The sequence below is a fragment of the Chelonia mydas genome, chromosome 2, assembly GCF_015237465.2.
Source record: "Chelonia mydas isolate rCheMyd1 chromosome 2, rCheMyd1.pri.v2, whole genome shotgun sequence".
Taxonomy (NCBI): domain Eukaryota; kingdom Metazoa; phylum Chordata; order Testudines; family Cheloniidae; genus Chelonia; species Chelonia mydas.
Window position 1 is genome coordinate 97,636,679 of NC_057850.1, and position 23,870 is coordinate 97,660,548.

General features: G+C 44.6%; 1 protein-coding gene across 1 annotated transcript in view; it reads right to left on the reverse strand.

Moving 5' to 3' along the window:
- DIPK1C (divergent protein kinase domain 1C) overlaps positions 1-23,870 on the reverse strand; it is a 43,092-nt gene that overhangs the window by 16,367 nt on the left and 2,855 nt on the right. Inside the window, exons 2-4 of the mRNA XM_007054595.4 lie at positions 19,836-20,513; positions 13,509-13,673; positions 906-12,347 (exon numbers count right to left, since the gene is read on the reverse strand). Of these exons, the coding sequence (XP_007054657.2) occupies positions 12,126-12,347; positions 13,509-13,673; positions 19,836-20,513 (1,065 nt within the window). The 3' untranslated portion in view covers positions 906-12,125. The remainder of the gene's footprint in view (positions 1-905; positions 12,348-13,508; positions 13,674-19,835; positions 20,514-23,870) is intronic.

A 23,870-nucleotide genomic window follows, 5' to 3' on the forward strand; every position in this document is an offset into this window, starting at 1 on the left:
CAAAGAGATCTGAATTCAACTTTCCTACCTCACCCCCTAAGGGATACCTTAATCTCTAGGCCAGAGGTGGGCAAACTATGGCCCACGGGACCGTCCTACCCGACCTCTGAGCTCCCGGCCAGGGAGGCTAATCTCCGGCCCCTCCCCAGCTGTCCCCCCACCCCCGCAGCTTCAGCTCGCAGCATGGGCAGCGGGGCTTGCACACGCCCACCTCCCAGGCTTTCCAGTAAGCCTGTCCTGCCGCTCTGAGTGGCCTGGTAAGGGAGCGGCGGGGAGGTGTGTGTGGATAAGGGGCAGGAGGTCCCAGTGGACAATCAAGGGCCAGGGGGCGGTTGGATGGGGCAGAGGTTCGGGGGGGGCGGGCAATCAGGAGACAGAGAGCAGGGGGGGTTGGATAGGGGGTGGGGTCCTGGGGGGGATGTTAGGGACGGGGATCCCAGAAGGAGGCGGTCAGGGGACAAGGAGTGGGGGAGGGTTGGATGGGTCAGGAGTCCTGGGGGGCCTGTCAGGGGGCGGGATGTGGACGGGGATCCCGACAGTCAGGGGACAAGAAGCAAGGGGGGTTGGATAGGGGGTGGGGTCCTGGGGGGGCAGTTAGGAGCAGGGGGTCCTGGGAGGGGGCGGTCAGGGGACAAGGAGCAGGGAGGGTTGGATGAGTAGGGAGTTCTGAGGGGGGCAGTTAGGGGGCGGGAAGTGGGAGGGGGCGGGGAGCCAGGCTGTTTGCGGAGTCACAGCCTTCCCTACCCGGCCCTCCATACCGTTTCGCCACCCCAATGTGGCCCTCGGACCAAAAACTTTGCCCACCCCTGGTCTAGGCTATAAAGTCATTATCTTGCTCTTTGGCGCAATGAATTGTTTTCTGCAAAGCGGTACATCTTCACCAGAAGAGATTGAGAGTAACCTACCTCAGAGCAGCCTATTGCCTGGTGGTTAGAGCACCCATCTGGGCCTCAGTTCCCCATCTGTGTGTAAAAAAAAAAAGGGGGAGGGGAATAATAGACTCCCCTTCTGCACAGAAGTGCCATGAGAGTAAATCCATTAATGTTTGTGAGACACTCAGATACTGTGGAGATGGGGTCCTATAAGTTCCCAAGTAGATAACAAGACAAGCACCTGGCAGCACGAAATACGGAAAAAGCTCACATTTAAATCTCTTAAAAAATAAACAGCCAACCAACATGTATTTTATAAAATGCTTGCTTGTTTCAGTCTTTAGAAATCAACCATTAACCCTGGGGTTCCTTATGGCCCCATTTAACAGATGGTACAATCTGTAACCTTATAGGGCTCTCTTGTAAAGCTGACTAAATTTTGCTGACTCATTGTGACAAACGTGACTTCTTGGCTCACCAGGTTATAAAAGAGGTGGTGCAAGCCTATGGTCAGAAGCTGTGAGGGGTGGAAATACAGAGATTCACCAGGAAGGGCTAAGAATGGCAAGGTTTTGGGAAAAAGGACTGAGGTTTGTGTTCTTTTGTTATTATTTAAGGACGGCCAAACCCTAGGAAGTAAGATATGAGATGGATTCTATATTCTGTCTGGAGAACAGTAGAAATGCCATTTGCTCACATCCTGTTATTCAAAACCAACTTGCCCCTTTACAAGATATCCACAAAAGAATTAACACAGATCAGTGACCACGTATTCTTTCCATTTCCGACTGCCTTGAGCAGTAGTACATGTTGTGCCAGATCAAAAATGTATATACAGGGCAAGAACCTGAGTTGGTGTAAATCAGTGTAGCTCCCCATCGAATTTACTGGAATTATGCCAGATTATATCAGGTGACAATCTGCCCCACAATTCCTCTCTAGGTATCCATTTTAGAGTCAATATATGCAGTAGTACGGGGTCGTTTAAAAAGACTTTCTCATCTGAAGCCTCCACTAAAATTATTCCCTGAAACCAGAACTAGCTGAAAATTTGCTGTCAGCTTTTTTCTATTTTCAGTTAGCTTGAAATTTTCTGTTTTGAAAATTTCTGCAAAAAAAGGTGGAAAGTAATGAAGACTTCACTTTTTTCAAAGTTTGTTGCCAAAAATTTACCTGCTCTACCTAAACCCTTTTGTGAGAGGCTGCTATAGGACTGCTGTCTTTAAAGCAGTGATTGTCAGCCAACCAGTATGTACCACATAAGAGTGACCAGTTTGTGCATCTGCTTTGACTAAGCATGAAGTCATTGTGCCAGGATTAGGCAATATGCCACACTTCCAGTTTTAAACACTTTAGGCCAAATCTCAGATGGTGTAAATAGCTGCAACGCCATTAACTTCAGTGGAGCTCTGTCCATTTACATCATCTGAGGTTCTGGCAAGTGAGACATAACTACTGTAAATTTGGGGGGGGGGAGCGGAGAATGGGATGTTTACATGACATGAAACTGACAAGTAAACTATATTCAACAACAAAAGTGGAGCAGAATGAAGCTTACTTTTTTCCTGCTGCTGTTAAATGTATTTCTAATAACTAACAATACAAATCTACCCCTCTCTTTCTATCCTGTAGAAGTACTGCTCAATCTTAACACAGATTACACTTTATAACATGTGTTAAAAATCTCCAAGGGATGCCATTCCAGGAAAAATTTTAAGGCGAGTGTCAGATATTTACAGGTTATGACAAAATTAGACCAAGACTTCAAATATTAATCCCAGATGTTTAAAGTCAACATGCCGTAGTCAATGGTTACAAAATAATTCATAGCCAATTTCCTGTGAAGCTTGAGACGCACTTAGTGAATGGATCACATGAAGAAGTTTGACAGAATTCTTTGCTGTGGCAATAACATATGCTAGTCCAAGATAATAAAGCCTGGAATGTATTATAGATTCAGGGAATAATGCCGGTGATTTCCAGTTGCTTACTCAGTAGGTGACAATATCTGTAATTCTTAGCAACAAGCCTTTTATTTTTCTGTGAATTCACTGTTTCAGAGGGGCTCCTTTTTAGCAGATGTTGTTGTTGAATTATTTCAAAGTGCTGCAAAGAACATCCCATCCCATCTTCTAATCATCAATAAAATCCCCATTCCACAAATGCAGAAGGGCAGCTATAGGGAGGGATAGTGGTTATCTTTATTGATTACTTGTAATAAACTACCACCTACGCTTCCTGCAAGTCTAAGAGTACACCCATCTAAAATGGAACTAGATGGTAATCCAGAAGCATGTCTGATTACATTCAGCCAGATGGCCACTGCAGCTCAGTGAGAGTAGTCCTGGATTGTCCAACTCCACTCCTAACAGGAGAGTCACAAGCAACCTATAGAGTCCTGGGAGAGGACAATGCCACAGACCATGAGCCTGGCCATTCTTGATTAGATGGGAATAGATTCATAGATCGAAGGCTAGAAGAAACCATTATGATCACATAAACTGACCTCCTCCATAACACTGGCTATAAATTTAATTCAGTGAGTCCTGCATCTAACTCAGCAACGTAGTGCCACAGTGTAGACGCTTCCTACATTGACAGAAGGGGTTTTTATGTTGATATTGTTAATCCAGCTCTCCGAGAGATGGTAAAACTCTTCCACTGATTTAGCTGTGTCTACACTGGGGGTTAGGTTGTCCTATGTCTCACAGAGAGCAACAATTTTCACAGCCCTGAGCGATGTAGTTAGGTCAGATCTAATTTTTAGGTGTAGACCAGGCCTTAGAGTTAATAGAGCTGCGGTTTTTAAAGATGCATTTAGGTCAGCTACATGAAGGGTTCGGGGATGCGTGATCTGACACCAACTGTCTGCAATGGCTGAGATGTACTTAGAAGCAGAGTTGCTGGAGGAGAAGCAGATGGAAGAAGAACTAGATGCAAAGCCACTATAGTAACCACTCCAACTGTAGCAGCAGCAGCAGGTGGGAAACAACCAAAGGCACTGGAGAAAAGTAAAGGTAGGAGCAAAGGAAAGAGGAGACCATTCACCCAGGACACAGGAGGGAGCCACTGGTCCCCTCAGATTGTGTTTCTACTGCAAGGAACATACTGTGCAAGGAGAAGGGGTAACCAGCCTAGTGAATTCAGGACTATAGAAATTGCATAATACCTAGAAGCACTGGTACGAGGCTGAGCTTTATTTCTTGATCCAACTCATGTGATGTGGGTCAGGTGTACAAAGAGTTAATTGCTCTTGTCACATGTCAGAAGTATCTACTGACTCCAGTGGCTACTTCATTTATAAAAAGTAAAATCAAATGTGAATAAAACATATTAACTCAAAATAACTACCCTCCTTCCTTTCACTCTTCTGCTACTTAGGAGACCTTGCTGGCTTCTGAATTAACCTCCAATTTCATTGTAGGTCATCTATCTGGAGAATATGGTTACTTGGAATTATAAACTGATGGGATGCATTGTTTGCTGCAGTGAGCTCTTTCTAGTGTATGGTTTACTGATGAATTTTAAGAAGCAGACATTGCATTCTCAGTGCACTTTATGTTGGAACTAGGCTATCTATAAACTGCAGGTGCCTCATTAAATTCCATGGCTGATTACAAGAAGCAGCCATGCGCAGAAATGTTCTTCAGGGGCTTCATGATTTGCATTGTTGTGCTTGGTTCCTTCTAGTAGCACTGGCTCTGTACCATTGTGAGCAGGACACAATAGAAGCAGCAAGATTTCAGTCTTCAGCTAACCATCCAGAAGCCAGTGGCATCCAGCCAGTTATTGATTTACATATTGACATTTACCCCTTATTATAACTGTTGTGCTGCACAACTGTTGGCTTCTTTCCTGAAAAAACCTGTGCAGCATAATATTTTAACGAACATTTTGTGGCTTTCTGTTTCCCTACTGATAGCTGGAAAGGGTTGCTTTATTTTATACAATTCTGTTAGAGAGCGGGAGACTGAGAAACTTTGTCAGTATTCCCAGTTCTGGTTAAATGGCTTGGCCGGAAGGCAAGATGGATAAGGGCCCATTTCTTCTCTGCACAGACGTGTTTAAAAACAACAACTTGGCATCGCTGCTGTAAAAGAATTTCTGTATCAGCTATATTTAGTTCTTCTTTTGGGGAAAAGCAAGGGTATTCAAGCCTCTAATAATGGTGATAAACTATATAGAACAATACTATCTCTTTTACAATGGATGGACAAGAAATGGTAGGGTGAAGGTCTCTTAGAAGGGGTCCCAGTATCATTTTATAATTTACAGATCTTATTCTCATATGTATAAAAGCCCTGGAAAAGCCAGTACCAATGGAGTTGGCATTATTCTTCCTCTTTAATGTCAAATTATGCTTTATCCTAACCTTTCCTCGGTAACTTAATTTAAAATTTGATAAAACTGAACACAAACAACTCTTCTTTTATCCTTTTCAGAGAAACTCCAGGATTATGTAGCTATTACTCAGTGCAAATTCTATTTGTCTCCCCATTAAAAAGCAAATGTTATTCAATTCATCTATATGATCTTGTTTTGAACAGACCAATATTATGAAAATAGTTGCTTCTCAGCCAAAGCTGTCAACACCCCCAAGCTACACGAACGTGGAAAAATTAAGACAGCAGGAACTTTGACTTTACTGCATTTGTTTCTTTTATTGTTCTTCCTGATAGGAATGTAGTGCCTCTCAAAGATGTCAGACCTGCAAAATGAAGTGATCTTTTATTCTCCTACAAGGAACAGAATGGAGAGTGGTAGCACAAGCTTCTCCACACACACACACCCAGCACCCTGACAATGTGCCTCCACTTGGAAGGACCATCTTTAGTGATGAACAGCTAATTCCATCCCCATATCCTTCCATTTGCTACCTTCTTTAATTAGACTGAGAAAGGTGCCACTTTGAGACAGTTCTGGTGGTGACTTCTGTGTTGCAGACATCTTTCCCACAAGAACTGGGCTAATATCACCATGGCCCATAAAGCAGCAGTTCTCCACCAGGGGTCTGCAGTCCCCTGGGGGGCCAAAAGCAGGTTTCACGGGTCTGCCAAAATAAACCAGGCTTCAGCCCTGGGCAGTGGTACCACCTTCACACCCTGACTCACCTTAGCGGGCCACCCAGCCTATGGGTCAGCACCAGCAACAAGTTTCATGCTGAGTAACTAAAAAAATAATATTCAGTTTTTTATTTTTGTACCTATATTATCCTTTTCTTTTTTATATTATATGTGTGTGTTTATATAACTAGCAATTTAATACAACTTTTAATCTATTGGATATGCAGAAAAACAGTTCTTGTAGGACAGGTGGACCCTGGAGTTTTTATAGCGTGTGGGGGGGAGGCTCAGAAAGAAAAAGGTTGCCATAGAGTTTACAGAGGAGTTCTTAGATAGCTTTTGGTGACTATTGAATTTGAACCAATGAACCACTACTAATTTTGAACCTTTCTTACAGCAGTATAAAACTACACAGCTCACTGCCAATCTCCTGAGCCATCGCGTCCTGCTGCTGCAATTTCTTCTTAGTTCATAAGATTTTTTTTAAAATAAAACCTTTTTATTTCATGCTTTCAGTTACATTTCCCTTATATGCAATGGCCTAAATTTTCAAGACTGATTAATGGATCTTAGTTGGGCACCCAAGAGCATTAAAGAGTCTGAAATTGCTGAGCACCTGCCCTCTGGAAACCAGGCCTTTTTAAGGTGCTTTGGGTTGGGCACCCAAATGATTAGTCACTTTTAAAATATTAGACCAACAAGTCTTGACCAGCTTCTATGGTCAGGTCTTGGTCTTGATCTGCCTCTACATGCCTGCACCGGGGCATAAAGAGGAGAAAGCTATACACACCCACCTATCCCAGTGTGATCTTACCACATCTCTGCTTCAGGTGCAGGGAAAGAAAAGCAGCTACACACCCAGTACATCCTCCCTTCTCCTTTCGTTGGATAAAGAGGGGAAGGGGAATGAGTGGAGCTGTGTCTCTGGCCCAATGCACCAACTAGCACAGCTGAGTCATTTTGGGGTGGGGTAGCTCTCAAGCAACAGGACATGGGTAGTCACACTCAATGGTCAGAGCAGGAATCAGCACCAAAGGTCAAGACCAGGTTACCTGGAATGGGACAGGGACAGGACTAGAAAAAAGCAGACACAAGAGCTATCACAGCCATGAGCAAATGCTTTGAGCAGCCACTGGGCTTAAGCACCAGACTGCTGACTCTTCGAACCAATCAGGCAATGTAGCCAATCAGGCAGCCTACTACAGGCCAGCTGTGCTCATTAGGTAGCCTAGGGACTGGCTCTGCTTCCAGACTGGCTATGCTGCAAATGCTGATTCCTGATAGTAGCAACATGCTAGTTGTGGCATACTGCCTTACTTGGACTCCTTTTGGGGTAGCGCAGCTATGTGCTGCTTCTTGCATAAGGCTATGAGCTGAAAGGAAAGGACAATCTGGCCTGTAACACGCCATGTAATTTAAATGAGATGGTTATCCACATAACTCTTACCTTTTTCTCTTCAGTATATGGAACTTGATCCTGTTGTCACACTGCTCTCACACTGACGTAATCAGGAGTAAATAAAGTCAAAGAGTAGCTACACCAGTGTAGAGTGAAATCAAAATCAAGTCTAAACACTGGATTTTCTCCCACGTGTCACACGTGACTTAGTACATACACATATTTATACAAAGGAAAGAGCGTACAAATAGGATGAAGTGAGGCTGAGGATATGCCCCATGTATTTTATGCAAATTCTATTTTATAGGTATTTCTATAGTGCTTATCACTATACGATCTGAACCTTGGCTTCATTTCTTTAGTTTTAAGGGCAATGGACATATACACAGTTTACTTGCATTATGTAAAGCCTATTCAGTGATGTTACATTGACCTAATTTAATACAATTCAGCTGATATTTTGAGAGTGTTTTGATAATGACATTTATTGGCTCAAAGTCTGCTATTTTATATCTCTGAAAACCCTGACACAAGTGGGTTTTCAGAGATGTAAAAGAGCTGAATTGGGCTGAGTATATTTCATTATTGCTGTTCATTTGTCATTATTTATATTCAATATTTTATGTTCTTGTAGCCATTATAAATCACATTTTAACTATGTTTATTAACCACACTAAGGAAAATAAAAGTATTGCAGCTTTATAGATATCCAGAAAGCAGCGCGGGCCAAGGGACGTGCTGGCCGCCCTTCCCGCAGCCCCCATTGGCCTGGAGCGGCAAACTGCGGCCAGTGGGAGCCACAATTGGCCGAACCTGCAGACGCGGCAGGTAAACAAACTGGCCTGGCCTGCCACGGTTTTCCCTGAATAAGTGGCAGACCGGCTTTGAGAACCACTGATCTAGTCCATACCCCCACGCTGCCATCCCTGACAGATGTTTGCCTAACCTGTTCTTTAAAATCTGCAATGATGGGGATTCCACAACCTCTCACGGTAACCTATTCCAGCACTTAACTGTCCTTCTAGTTAGAAAGTTTTTCATAATCTATAACCTAAATTTCCCTTGCTGTAGATTAAGCTGTTTACTTCTCATCCTGCCTTTAGTGGCTATGGAGAACAATTGATCCTCATACTCTTTGGCACAGCACTTAACATATTTGAAGATTTTCTGGTCCCCTTCAGTCTGTCCTCAAGACTGAATATCCCCAGTTGGGCTTGACTCTTCATTGTCTTTCAACTTGCATAGCTATTTACACCTATGAAAAGTGTGTGTAAAATGCTCCTATTTGATTTGGCTGCATTTTACATTCACTTTGCACAATTGTAAGTGGCTACACAAGGTACAAACAATGAGAAGGCCTATTTCCCTCCCCTACCCCTGTCCTGTGGAGACACACGGCCTGGTTTTTCCACTGCCTTGCATCTTTAGTCATTTGCTCTGGTGCAAAGCAAGTGTAAAACACCATGTAATCTGTACTGTCCATTCATGTGAGTGGAAGCATGGTTTCTCACTTTACACAGATTTAAATGACTTCACAAGGTGCAGGACAATGGAGAATCAGGCCCATTGTGTTCTTACAATCTGTTAGGTTCTCCTAGACTTGCCAATTGCAAATGAAGGTTTACTAAAATCCAGTTGGAGGTAACCTTAAAGCCCTGCCAAGTGCAAATCATCCATTTGCTTTGCTACTCAATATTTTCTGAGGTATTGATTGTTCATGAGGATTGTTCTTTGTAACCTGAAAAGACTAAACAAAACCTAATGAGCTGCGGAAGAATGTAATGAGTTAAACTGAGGTTCATGTCAGGTGAAGGTGACCTACAGCTCAGCCCTCAGGGGGTCAGAGAAAATTTTCATACGTGATTTCACTTATTAAACCCTATCAGACAGTCTCCTGGGGAACCAAGTAAGGTTTATTCTAAGATCTTGTTGCCGTGTTTCGTTTTAAGATTCAAATAACCATGTCAACACTTGTTTCGCTCCACTGTACAAAATGCAAACCTGAAGCTATGAAAGGGAACCCACAATGGTAAATGGTGGAGTGCAATATTGCCACAAAATGGCAAAAATTGATTTTGTTGTTGTTCCTCCTCTATTGTATTTTCTGGATTCAGAAAGAGAGAAGGAAATGATGATAATGGGGAAACCAGTCTGCCATGGGGGTCTCTGGTCAGGCTCTCTGCAGTGTTGGGGGTGTGCACAATAAGCTGCTACTGATCTTTCTAGGTTCATCATTGCCTCTTGCTGTGAAATACCGGCAGTTTGTTGGTGGGAAGTGTAACAAATCTGTGGCTACTTATGGGGCCTGATCCACCTCCCATAGTTGGATCAGGACAAAGATCTCTACTGCACACATGCACCATGGATAACAGAGCTCTCTATCCTAGTCCAAAAGGCCCCACAGCCCTGTGCCATTTGAGCTAACAGAGTTTTCTGCCCCCATCCCCATCTCTTAGAAATAAGGCACCTTACCTTGGCCAATTGCAAGAGGACAGCATTATACACAGAGCCAACCAGAAGCTGAGCTGTATTATTTTTTTAACCTATTTTTCCCTGACTTTTCCTTTGTCCCTTTTCCCACCTTCTTTCTATTTATGGTACTTATCTGGCCCCCTTTACATAGGATCTGACCACCTCACAATCTTTAATGCATTTGTCTTGCAGGCGTCTCTCTTTGATTCAGTTCAGTGATTGCAGATTCCATCCAGTTTGATTTTGTTTCTCCTCAACCAGTTTCATTACATTTTCTAATGACATCATGGGTGACCTCAGCTTTCTGACAGGGCCTGGGCTTTTTGGTACGTTTTCTACTTTAGCTGAGGATTATTTTTTTTAAAATGTCTCTCTGATTTCTTAGAAAAAAGTGTGGATTAAGCAAAGATTTACCATCCAAGGATTTCTGAGTTCTAATCTTGACTCAGTTCCCTGGCCTTGCCCTGGGCAAGTTCTTTAACCTCATTCTCGCTGGTGTAAAACCTAACATAATTTGAAACACTACTTAGGGCTTACATGATTAAGCACCATGATTTAACATCCTTATGAACATGTTAGCTAGTCATGAGGAATCCTAGACTTCTCCTAGCTAGCTAATGCGTTTTTAGGTGCTAAGAGGTGTTTAAAATCACATGAGCTAACCCTCTTTAAAGAGAACGCCCATTTCCTAGCTAGACAAGGCCTGTGAATAAAATAGTACTTCTGCCAAGCTTTAGGGCTGTTGTGAAGACTAATGTCTGTAAAGCAGTTTCAAAGTGGCAAAATACTGGGCTGTAAATCTATCCCACATTAGCCTGCTGTGATTTAAGGGTATGTCTACACTTAACACACTGCAGCTGCACAGCTGCTGCACCATTGTAATGCTTCATTGTAGACATAAGAGCGATGGGAGGGGTTCTCCCATCACTGTCAATAATCCACCCCCCACCCCCCATGAGGCAGTAACTACGTTGACAAAAGAATTCTTCCTGTGGGTTAGGCTGGCTTAACGACATCTCTCAGGAGGGCTGCTTTAACTTTTGAGTGGAAACAGCCCTCAGAATGTTCATATAGATAAGCTGCAAATGTAATTATATGCCCCCAACCCAGCACTGCCAAATTCCAAACTGGAGAGTCCCATCTGATGATCTTTTAGTAAAAATTGTGAAATGTTTGTTTTTTCGGGTCTCTGCCTCATTTATGCAGTCCCATAATCTGCCAGCAATGGCAGACGGGCATAGCACCAGTACACAACTGAGACAGCTTCTAAACTTGTCTGCTAGACTCTCCACAGCTAGAGAACTTTGGAAATCAGCTTTAAAGTCCTAATCCTGCAATCCCTGTTCATGTAACTGGTCCCACTGACTGCGGATCATGACTTCTCATGCAAAATTCCTTTTGTTACTAAAATATCACCATAAAGCCAAAAAAATGTTGCATGTACTAAATAAAAGCCGCCAGTATTCCCTACTCTTTTCCACAATCCCTTCCATGATGGAGAAGGGAAGGAAGTGATATGGTACACTGCGGCCTGCTAAAGTGTCCCATCTACCTCTCTCAAAGCGAGATAAACTAAACCAGAAAAGGAATAAGAGGGTTCACATGAGGAGTTATACCAGTATAACTATAGCAGTATAATTTTACCACTATGATTATGCTGGTAAATTTCTCTGTTTAGACAATCCCTAAGCAACTTGATGTATTTTCTTCCAGCAGTGTCGGCTAGGGCTCCAGTTGCAAAAGATAAAGAAAGGCAATGCCTTTGAGAGCAGCAGAAGGAGAAGTCTATACAAAATCAGCCATGTGTCTATGCAGTTCCCTACTGGCAGAAGCTGTTTGTGCAGAGTAGTCTGTCCTGAACCCTGCCTACCAGTCCCTCACTCTGTGGTGAAATATAAGGACACCTCATGCCTCTCTTTTAAATTAATATTAGTTCTGCTAAGCATTTACACTTTTCATTTTCAAAGCACCATCCACAGATAAATATCTCATCACCCTGGGATCAGCTCTCAGCTGGATGCTATTTTAGCAGGAGACCACAACTCTATGGGCAACCAATGACAGAATGTCACTGTGGAGAGCCAATGTGACTTCAAAAAACCAAGCAAGAATAGTGTCCATATAATGTCAAACAATTTCACACTTCAAAGGGGATTAATAACATTCACTGCATCTTCAACCATGGGTTTCATTTTCATAGTAAAAAAAAAATCTATACACTGTAAAAATTAATACAATGGATGGGTGCGTGGGGGGGGGAGAGAGAGAGAGAGACTGCTGGCAATGATGATTATTATATATCATTGCTACCAGTGAGTTTCACAAGGCTGCTTTTTGAAGTTCTCTTTGACTGGCTTGCAACAAATGGTATAACTCAGACAGAGAATGCAGAGATGTTTGCTGGTGTTGTGTCAAGTCCTTGGGTCCTGGTTTGGCACATTCATGAACAGCCTTTTGCAATTGCAACTGCAGAGGGAAGGAAATTGTGGGTCCCCTGAGATTTGGAGAAAACCAGTGACGGAATATTTTGTCACAGATGACCTGTGAAAAGGTAAAAGAGCAGATTGACTTTCTGGAGCTGCAAATAAGACAATTCTGCCCCTTGGTGACTGTAAACTGTACAAGCTATTGCTTCCACTATTGAGTCCAAAATGCCTCTAACACTGATAAGAGCAAAGCATAGTGCATGAGGCACTCTACAAGCTGTCCCTGGCCATTCTACTCAACCCTCCTTAACCATACCTATCCATTACCAGCATGGGCCTCCCTGTGTAGCTGAGCTGTATTTGGTAGACTTGTGATGTAAGATATGGGCAAATGCTCACTAAGTATCAGGTGGAGGACACCTAACTCATTTCACTTGTGACCTAATAGCAAACTGAACAGGGATTGCTAAACTCCACAGTTCAGGGACTGCCTTTATTGGTGTCTTGTATTACCATTTTGCCTCTGTTATTATTAGAGATTGGGCACTGACAATGTACAAGACCACTACATGCTATAGCTCCCATCATACTTCCTCTTATCTTTCAAAACAAACTGTGAAGATAAATAATTTTTCTCTGCTCACAGTCAGCCCAGTTTTCAGAAAAGGCTGCCTAAAGTGGAGACCAAGGCCCAGATTCTCCAAGGCTGCTTTGTTCTGTTGCGTAGAGCAGTGGCCTGAACAAACCAGAGTTCTCAGTGAAGAATTCCCCCTGTTACTTCACCCACTTCTGCATCCCAAGCACAACAAGGGAAAAGCAGGCAGGAGGAATGTAGCACAGCTGAGCTCTGCTACCCTGATCCTCTACTGGCATTGTCAGCAGGGTAAGTTAGAGCAGGATGCCTTGCTCCAGGGCCAGCTGCCCTTGAATCAAGAAGCTGGAGCCCTGTGGCCTCCCCCTCCCAACTAGATCTGAGCAAACCTTAGAGCTGTAGATAACTGGGCTCATAAATCCCACATATTTTTACATGCAGATAGACATTACACATGCAGAAAGGGAACGGTGAATGTTAGGGCCAGCTTGCATGCACAGAGATGAATTTATACATGTCATTTAGGCAGCCATTTTTGAAAACTGGGTTTGATGAATGTACATCAAACATACTTGTCTAGACCTCACCCAGCTCTAGTTCATGCCATATGTTTTATTCTTTAGCTGCCTCTGACTGGTCTTTTTAAAAAGAAAATGTACACGTAATAAATCTCTAGCTACTCACTTGCAGGTTGTTGTTGGCCCTTTCTGCCCCACACTTTTTGATTCTCAGGTCACACTTTGAAAAGCAATCGAAAAAATTACAGTCTTCATCTCCTGTGCAATTCTGTTCAAGGATATCCCTCATTTTAGGTTCAAAAAAGGCCATATCCACATCAATGGCAACCACCTGTGATCAAACAAACACATCAAAAGTGACACATGCAGTGAAGGATGTAACTTTCAGGATAGGGTAACCAGATGTCCCATTTTTAAAGGGACAGTCCTGTATTTAAACCCTCCTGCAAGTGTCCCGACTTTTTCTTAAAAACGGGCAAATTGTCCCATATTTTCTGTCTCCCCCCCGCCACCATCAGTACTGGTGGGTCCACTCCTGCTTCTGGCCGGATCCCTTCTCACCAGTCGCCCATCCACCAGCGGTGAGTGGGAGGGTCCAGTTGCCGATGATGGAGATGGGTGTGCAAGGCTGGTGGCAGGGTGAAAATGCAGTGCACAGGCCAGCCACTCCCCCACTAGTCTGTCAGCACAGTCCCCGCTGCATCCCAGCTCTTGGCCAGCAGGGCCCCATCCCATTTCCGGCCAGCATTGGCTGCACAGGCAGCAAGCTGCAGTAGCTGGTGAATGTGGGCAGGCGCCAGATGGCAGCCGATTATGTGTCGTCTCTGCTGCCCACCCATCGGCCCTTTACATGCTCCCCCTCTCGCAGTTCTCTCCCTGCTTTGTCCCTTCACAATCCCCTCCAACCCCGCTGCTACTCCATATGCTCCCCCCCGCCCTCCTCGGGAAGGGCACGTCCTCCTCCCAGTACTGCGCGGAGAACCAGTCCCTACTCAGAGCATTCAAATCACCAACAGCCTGGTCGGCAGGCTCCTTCCTGCCCCCACTGCCTCTGGCTGGGCTGGCGCCCCAGGAAAGCCAAAGACCCTCTGGCCCAGAGCGCTGGTCAGGAGGAACCAAGCCCTGCCTATGCCACAGCCCTGCACAGCGTTGACACGGGGAAGCCTTTATGCCCCTCAGCTAAGCTCTGGAGTAGTGGGGGTGGGGGGGAAGTGATTTCCAGCCTGTTCACACCCAGAACCTGCAGGCTCCACAGCAGCCCCTGGGGCACACACATCCCGACCTGCATCCTGCCCCCAGGGTATGCGGGGCTGCTCTGTCCCCTAGGTACCCTCCCCTGCTGAGCCACATCTCTCACGGTTCACTGAAGCCCCTGCAGTCAGGTTCCCTGGGCCCTGGTGCACAATGCATCCTGAGTGCTTAACCCCTTTCTGCCCATGCTGTAGCCTGGGGACAGGAGGTGACCGGGTTATGTCAGTGGCCAGCAGCAGCCTGGAGGTGTTAGCTGCTTTTCAACACTGTGCAGGTAGGAAGGGACAAGCTGCTTCCAGCCACGTGGGAGAGGGAGAAGAGATGAGCTCTGCAAAGACACGGGCCAGGTCATCCCTTCTCCCCCGGCCTCCCCTGTGGCTGGAAGCAGCTCCCGACTTCACTTAACTAACAGTGGGCCCAACTTCACTTAACTAACAGTAGTTGCAGTAATGATAACCAGTGTCACTCCAAGCTCTATGTGCTATTTGCAGAGGGGAGCTCTGTGATATACAGGGGATGTCTGCTCCTTCAATAGGCATTCATGTAATCAAGTGACATTCATGGTTCTCCCTCTGCTTATCTAGAAATATATCTATCAGTATTTCACAGCTGGTTGATGGTTAGCAGAGAGAATAAGGACTAAATGGATGTGAAGATTAAGCTATCATCTGACTCAATCTTTTTCTTTCTGAGGACCTCCCTAGCCACCCTCGCCCCCCCCGCCCCGAATATGCTTTAAAATCTCCAAGGCCCACCTGTGGCAGAACAACTGTTTTTCTGTATATAAAAGCCAGAGTCAGCATTTGGGGTAGCAAGCATGGCAATTGCCCAGTGCCCCATGCCACAGGGGGCCCCGCAAAGCGAAGTTACTCAGGATTCGACTTCAGCCCCGGGTGACAGGGCTCGGGGCCCCGGGCTTCAGCTCCTTGCAGTGGGGCTTCAGCTTTCTGTCCTGGGCCCAGCAAGTCTAATGCCAGCCCTGCTTGGTGGCCCCCCTGAAACCTGCTCGTGGCCCCCCTGGACCCCTGGTTGAGAACCACTGCTATGCAGGTTTGTCGCTCCAGGTCAGGCTCAAGAAATATTGGACGGGCAATGCAAAAAGGACCACACAGCTTCTGCAGGTGTTTGGTTCATAACTGTCAAGTGGGTAGAAGATTTTAGTTTCTAGGATTGTCAATATAGCCCCTTTTACTTAAAAATTACAAAAATAAAGAAGGGGAGAAGGAAAGCCATCTATGTGATGACAGCTGCTTGCTATGGCACGTACAGTGCGGGCAGTGAAGTGAGAACAGTCTCACCTCAGTGCTGTGAATGCTGTGAGTTACATTCAACCTTAATATCTAACAATGTAAACCTTCACTCAGAGAAGCCCACCTGTTTCAGATGAAGTAATTTGGTATAGATGGAAATGTTTGGAAAACGGACAAAGCACAGCTATTTGCAATTACTCTGCGGAGAGCTTTAATTATAGAACTAAGCCTCCCAAATAGCAGCAGAGCTGAAATGTATGGTTGAATGACAGCTGGAATGACCCCAGGAATTTCAGATGTATGCACCTGGCAAAAGGCCAAATGGACTTTCCAAAACAAAGTCAAGGATATGATCTAATTTTTGCAATTTTTTTCCCATGAGGGAAGCTCAGATCTTGAAGAAACTAAACACACCTTTTAACTCCAGGTATCTTTAAGTTTCTTGGAAAGCTTGATAAGAGTGATGTACCCTGGGGAATTTCACAAGTTCATGCAGGTAAATATCAGAAATATGTCGACTTTCTTAGAGTCGGTAGTGCCTTGTCCCTGCTGTAGTTTCACTCTTAAATTCTATTGGAAAAATGTTGTTATTGTTGTTCACATGTGAAGTGGGCCAGATCCTCATGTCTGGCCAAACTGTGCTTGATGGAGGACCCAAGGCAATAGCCCTCCTGGTCCTGAGGGCAGTCAGGAGCTAGTTTGTACCCTGGCATAAATTAAAGCTGCCTCAGAGCTGCTGTAACCTATGCTGGCTTGTAGTGGCCTCCCAGGTGCTGGTATGGTGGCAAGCATCATGGGACTATGTAGGGAGCCAGGTTGGCTTCCCTCCGAACCAGAGGGTAAAGAGCCTGAGTGGGCGGGGCCAGACCAAGCTTACGCCAATCCCCAGAAGGGGAGGGGTGGGACAGGAAGTACAAAGAGTGGGGCCCTTTGCCCAGTGAGGGCAGCACCAGGGAGGGAGACAGACACAGGCTGCTCCTCCAGACCCTGCTGCCGACCCAGGGGAGGCCCTGGGCCAGGAGGAACCTGACCGGGAGGAAGGCCTGTGGCGAGCAGGACTGCCAGCCGCTGAGTACCCGGAGGACCTGGAGGGGCCAGGCTGTAACCCGGGCCAGTGTGAGCCCGACACAGAGGGGGAGCTGGAGCTGCCAGGGGCTGAATACCCGGACGAGCTGGAGGGACCAGAGAGACCCGCTTGAGAGACCGGGTAGGAAGTAGCTCAGGGACAGAACTGCACCGTGGGGTGGGTGTATTTGGTCAGCGGGCGCAGATGGCCCCCCGCTGACCCAGCAGCGAGACCTTTGCCTCCTGCCACTGTCAGGGCCCTGGGCTGGAACGCAGTGGAGTTGGGTGGGCCTGCGTTCCCGTACCCGGCCAATCTGCCTCGGGTAGCAGAACCACGCGCTACAAACCCGTGCCGGCGCCCCCCTGCCGGAGGGGCGCGCGGACTCCGGCCGGCACACCTTTTCCTCTGATTCCCCAGCGCCCAAAAGGTGTGACTAAGGCCTGCCCGTGGGACCCTAGCTCTCCATTGCCCCCTAGGGGCTCGGTGGGCCAATTGAAAGGCCTGTCACAGACTGCAACATGCTCCATTCCCCCTTCCATCCCCCCACAACATGTCCACTATACCAACGGGGTGGCAAAGAGTTGGCTTCACCATCTCTGTGCCAGCTGAGAATTTCCCTGGCTACTCTATTAGGGCAGCTGTCCAGCCACTATGCATTGGAGGAGCAGCATAAGGAGGAGGGAGTGAGCACTGAGGATCTAGCTGGTTATTTTGGAAATGAATCCAGAGGCAGGACGGTGTTACCCCAGATGTGTTTTTCTGTACACTAGCAGCATCATTTGTTTTAGGTTGGATGGGGATGGAGAGGCGCTCTTCTAGTCTTCTTTTTAATATTATTTTTATTCTATCGTAAAATGCAAGAAACGACAAGATAAAAAATGAATCATAGAATCATAGGAATGGAAGGGACTTCGAGAGGTCATTTAGTCCAGTCTCCTGCGCTCATGGCAGGACTAAGTATTATCTAGACCATCTCTGACAGGGGTTTGTCTAACCTATAAGCAAAATTTGCGTATAATATGCAGAGAATAATTAGACCATAAAAGGATATCTAAGATTAGCTTATCCAACCCCTTACTCCTGGGAGTTGTCATTACTCTCACAAAAAAGACATTGGTTTTGTTGAGATCGCTTGTGTAACAGATAATCTCATTAGTAAAAACTTACAAGTGCAGTCCCAAAACCTTTTTCTGATTTACAATTTAAACATTGACAAGTCCCTCCACTTAATGAGCCGGATCTTGAATCCTGGGATAGCTCAGAAAGGGAGTGCAAAGGTGGCATCAAGCTACCCTCGCTTTCTTACAATGTTACCTTTTAGAGAATTCCACTAAACAATACCGATTGACATTGCCAGGCTCCAGAAAGAGCCATGTCCAACTCTCCTCATCCAGAGGGAGAGTCCTGGCATTGTGGACACCTAGAAGGTAGGAATGAATCAGAGAGAACCATCTCCCACTAAAAGGTCTTGTAATGAAAAGTTCTCAATATTCTTTCACTCCTCCTTGGTGAAATCTCTTGTCCCCTGAGCAGATATCAAAACTGACCATATATGCTCAGTCAGGTCCAATTATAGCACTGTGTAGCATTCATGCTGCATCTGACTGAAAAGATGGTAGGCAAAACCTATCCTGAGGAATCTCTGTTGTGTCTTCCTCCGCTGAAATGATGAGATATTTTTAGCTTCTCTCTGAAATTCTCCAACCATTCCCTACTCAACTCCCATATGGCACCTGAATAAACAATAAACGCTAATTGAAGGGTGAGGGGAAAGCACTCAAATTGCTTTCAACAGCTATAGGCTTAGGTAATATTTGTACAGCAGTTTGAAGATGTAAGTGTTATATGGATGCTTGGCAAGTATTGATATTAGCAGTCATATTTCTGTAAGTATTCTACATTCATTATGAGTGCAGAAATTCCATTGATCTCACTAACTGCATGCATGATTTGAACACACTATGTATATACAAAAAGAACAGGAGTACTTGTGGCATCTTAGAGACTAACAAATTTATTTGAGCATAAGCTTTCGTGAGCTACAGCTCACTTCATCGGATGCATCTGATGAAGTGAGTTGTAGCTCACGAAAGCTTACGCTCAAATAAATTTGTTAGTCTCTAAGGTGCCACAAGTACTCCTGTTCTTTTTGCGAATACAGGCTAACACGGCTGCTACTCTGAAACCTGTCATTATGTATATACAGTGTCTTGAGTGTATGCACACAATTTCCATTGAAATCAATTGAATTTCTGCCTGCAGAATGAATGCAAAATATGTCCAGAAATGTGGTTAACAGTACCACTACTTTCTAAACATATAGAATCCTTCAATCTTAAAGAACAGCTCTATGCTAAAAAGTTGAAAGGTGACTCTGCAAGAATGGCGTCATGCGGTTCCAGATCTATTGCTTTTCAATTATTTCCAGATCTAATGTGCTCAGGGCAAAAGCACAAAGGATGTTTTTCTCTAACTATCAGTCCTGCAAACTCAAGCCTTTTCTTGAAATTCAAACTGAGTTCTTGCCTTCCTGAGCATCACCCCCAGCAATAGTTTCTCTGGGACTGATTCTGTCCCCTGTGACAGCTCTGCAAAGTCACTACCTTCAAGTGGTGTCCTCAGTAACACCTGAGGAATCCTGTTGCCATCAGTGGGGTTGCACAGGTGTAACTAATTACAATTAAGTAAACAGTTATTTTCATAATGCACAAAAAAAGAACAGAACTCAACTCTCTCTTTTTGCCAGTTTGAGGTTTGCAGGAAAAAGTAACAAAAAAGTAGCTTTTTAGCACTAAAATAAGTGACTAGATTCTCAATGCACTCAGGAAGCAGCTCTGATGACATGGGGTGGCATTTTTTTCATACGCTCTTTTCAGCTCAGAACTGGATCTTAAACTGTGAGTATACAACCGAAGTACTAACTTACCGTGAGATCATTTCGGATAGCAAAATTCTCTGGTTTGATATCGCACAGGTGAAGCCGGTGAGAGAAATCATTATCAAAATGATTCACCATATCTAGGAAGCTGAGTGCAATGTCCGTGATTGCCTTCACCTTGCTTTTAGTGCCAGTGAAGGAGGGACCAACTGCATCCTCCAAGGGAAAAACAGTTTTGTGCCGGGCATGTCCGGCTGTGAGATACTCCACAGCATAGAAGTGGCCACAGGAGCCGATGACCCGTAGGACATGTTTGCTGAAGTCCTGCAGTAGACTGAAGTAGATATATTCTTCCTGCTGGAGTAAGGACCACATGCTGGCCACTTGTGCTTTCCAATGCAGACCTCTCCTCCTAGTCCATAAGGGTCCCATGGTGTTGTTAGATAATTCCAGACCCAGGACATTTTTGACCTCCAAAGCTACCATCAGCAGAAGCTCTGTCTCAGGAACATCCTGTGTTTCCACTTCATCAAGCAATCTGAGGCTCTGGTAGCTAGAGAAGATTTCCTTTTTGGATTTCAAGATGACTGGCTGGCCTTTCCAGTCCGCCCGGATGACCTTCTTACCTCTGTCGTAGTAAAGGCATTGCTTGTACACCAGCTTCTGTGCCACACACAAGTCTTCACAAAGGTCACCAGTCAATGCTCCTTTTCTGTAGTCAAGACACTAGGGCAAAGGAAGAAAACAGTTCACAGCAGAAGAATATACTCAAGGAGCATTTCAGGGAGAAAGGGTCATCGCAGTTACAGTGTGACAAACATCATATTTAGACTCTCAGGTAAGGCTATGATTTTTCAAACGTGCGTGGAGATCACTTCAAAGAAGTGATTCTTATGACAGTAGAGGGACTGTTTTTTCTCTGGCCAGGTAAAGGGCTAGCACAGATGACCTACACTAGGTGTTTGCCATCTCTATTATCTATGGGTCAGATTTTGATACCTTTGTTGACACCCCAGGATAGTTTACACAGCCCTGTCTGAGTTATGGCAGTCTGTCCTCATCTCCTTATGGGTGGCAGCACTGCCCAGAATCTCCACAGCACTATGTGCCTCTGCCCCACCCCCAATCTGCCCCTCCCAGCCCAGCCACGTTCCCAAATAACCTCTGCTTCAGGGCTCATGAGGGACTGGACTACTCAGAAGATGGCCTGTGGCTGCCATCCTCAGTTCCTGCACTGGGGGAATTCTCCTTCAGCTGGATCTGGGGCTTTTACAGCCCATTATATTGCTCTGTCTCTTTTACTGTACATTTCATGTGAAGACCTTATTCCATGTGAAATCCCATCAAAGTCAATGGGACTATTTGTAGACTGAGTTACTCCCCCAATAATATAATATAGATGACTGCAGCAGATACAATCTATGGAGCCCAGAATATGCAGGCTTTTTATAATATATAAATATAAATATATTATTCATTCTGTAAGCCAGAAAGGCTTCTTCAGTTAAGGTCTGTCTGGCAGACTGACATGCTTTAAAATGTATGGACGTACATATCAGATATCCTTAGGTAATTTTAATGCACTTTGGGTAATCTGGATTTTAAAAACCCAAGGAAATTGCTACTTGATAGTTGTATGGTTGTATGCATGAAAGAACTAAAATAATATCTCCCCCCTCCCCCCCCATAATTGCTTCCATTCCTCCACTTGTAGACATGTAGGCAGCTTACATACTTCTGTGTCCATTCAGAACTTCCAGAAGTGCAGCTGCAGAGACTGTTGGGGTGGATCAGTGGACAAGATGATCCCAGATGTGGGGTGGAGGGAGAATAGTTTGTGTTGATGAAGGAAGCCAAACAGCTGGGAGGTGGCTTGATAACATTGGCTGCCCTCATTGCTTTCTGGCATTTGAACTTTTGTTTAAACAAGTAGGTTGACACTTCCAACTGTTTAATAGTTGTAAAGACTGCCTGACCCCAGCCTAACTTCTTACTATTTGTTCTGTGTAGAGGAAACATGATGATAACATTCAAGTGCTGTTATTTTCTTAAAATAGTATCTGAGGTGTGCACCAAGGGAATATGCTCTGATGCTAGACAAGGTTGAAAGTTAAATATAAAAATATCTTTTTTTAAACACTCACTAAAATTGATATTTTGTTTTTCTTGTGTAAACATTCCCCAGTTAGCACGGGGAATAACTGTGAACCGGTAACTTTGTCCACTGGGGACTTTGGGCATGAGGGGCAGGATGGAATCTTAAATCCAATAATGGTGCAAGGGGTGAATGAAGAGGTGATGAACTGGTTATCGTACTACATAGTAGCCAGTGATTCTTGTGACATTAGAAGGACAGGTATGACAGGTATCACTTGTGCTCTCACAGCCTAAAGAGAATGTTGCATTGATAGATGCCAAAAAGAAGAACCAGGTACACCAACTCTGCGTGCATGTGTATGCCCTGATTTTGTGTCCTCCCATACTGTATGTGCATGCAAATCAGGATGGACACACACATTGCAGTCCACATGCACCTAACTTTGGTGACTCCAGAAGTACATGTGCAATTTTGAAATTCTGGTCTCATTTTTGAGGTATCTAATAACAAGTTATCATTCTCTCTTACAAGTAAGAAACTTACTTTTTCTCTGCTGGAGTAGTTTAATAATTCCTACAATCTGTGACCTTACCTTTAAACAACTCCTAGAAGGAGGGTAACACACCAAAGTCCCTTTTTTTTTTTTTAAGGAGCCTTAGTATTAGCTGATTAAAGAGCTTTGCTTCCTGAATGAGAAGATCACAGCCTAACATGTGCACTGCTACTATTAGGAAACTATAGGTCCCAGTCCTGCAATCAGATCCTGCATCCTGCCTGGAGCCCCATTGACTCAGCAGGGCTCCATGCATCCACAAGAGTCTCATGCATGGATCCAATGGAGGTCTAGAAGAGCCCACACCTAGAAAACCAGCAGTGAAACATGGAAAAACATAGTATGCTTTCCAGTATCTGTTGTATTTGCTGTATCATTCTTACTGGTATTTCATAAGAAAGTGACTGTGCAAAATATACAGCCACATCTACAACCCCCAAACATGGGAGATGAATCCATCCTGTAATGGGCAAGGAATAGCTCTTAAGTCTGTTCTTTCTATCAGCTGAATTGGTTGATCTGTGCCTATTAACCTAACATCTGCCAGTCATGCATTCTTCAATTTGATTCTTCTTTATTGAGCTTTCACAGGGTTTCTTAAACCATGGTCCACAAGTCACTAGTGGACTGGGGAGCTGCTAATGTCACAGTGCTGAAATACGTGTCAGACTTCAAGCAGTGACATTTCCTGCTAATTGTAGATCAGCTCCAGGAATCAGGGTTTCCAGAGGCTTTTTTGCCCAGTTAAACTAAAACCATCTCAAACAAACCAAAAAATGCCAAGTACCTCTCTGAAATTTTAGAGGGCTTGTCCACATACAGAATTTGCAGCCGTTTAACTTAAATTAGTAACTTAAACTATTTTAGTTTAAAAAGTTCAACCTCTTCTATGAACTGGGTTTATTTATATCTCTTTAAAACTGGTTACATCAGTTTAACTAGCACCTGCAAAGTTACCCATACAAGCGAATCCAATAAGCCAGGTTTAAATTAGTGTAAAAGAGTCCACACAGGGTTTTGCACCAATTTAACTAAATTGGTTTAAAATCATACTTACATGAGTGCAGCTTTGTGTGTAGATCAGGTCTGAAGCCTTCTGTCTTTCCTGGCATGTGTTTCTTTGGTGTAAATTCTACTGTGAGCAAGTTTATGGAAGACTCAAAAATCAGAGAAGTCCTACAACAGGGGTTCTCAAACTGGGGGTCGGGACCCCTCAGGGGGTCGTGAGGTTATTACATGGGGGGGTCACGAGCTGTCAACCTCCACCCCAAGCCCCGCTTTGCCTCCAGCATTTATAATGGTGTTAAATATATTAAAAAGTGTTTTTAATTTATAAGGGGGGGGTCACACTCAGAGACTTGCTATGTGAAAAGGGGTCACCAGTAAAAAATTTTGAGAGCCACTGTCCTGCAAGAAGCACAGAAACCAACTG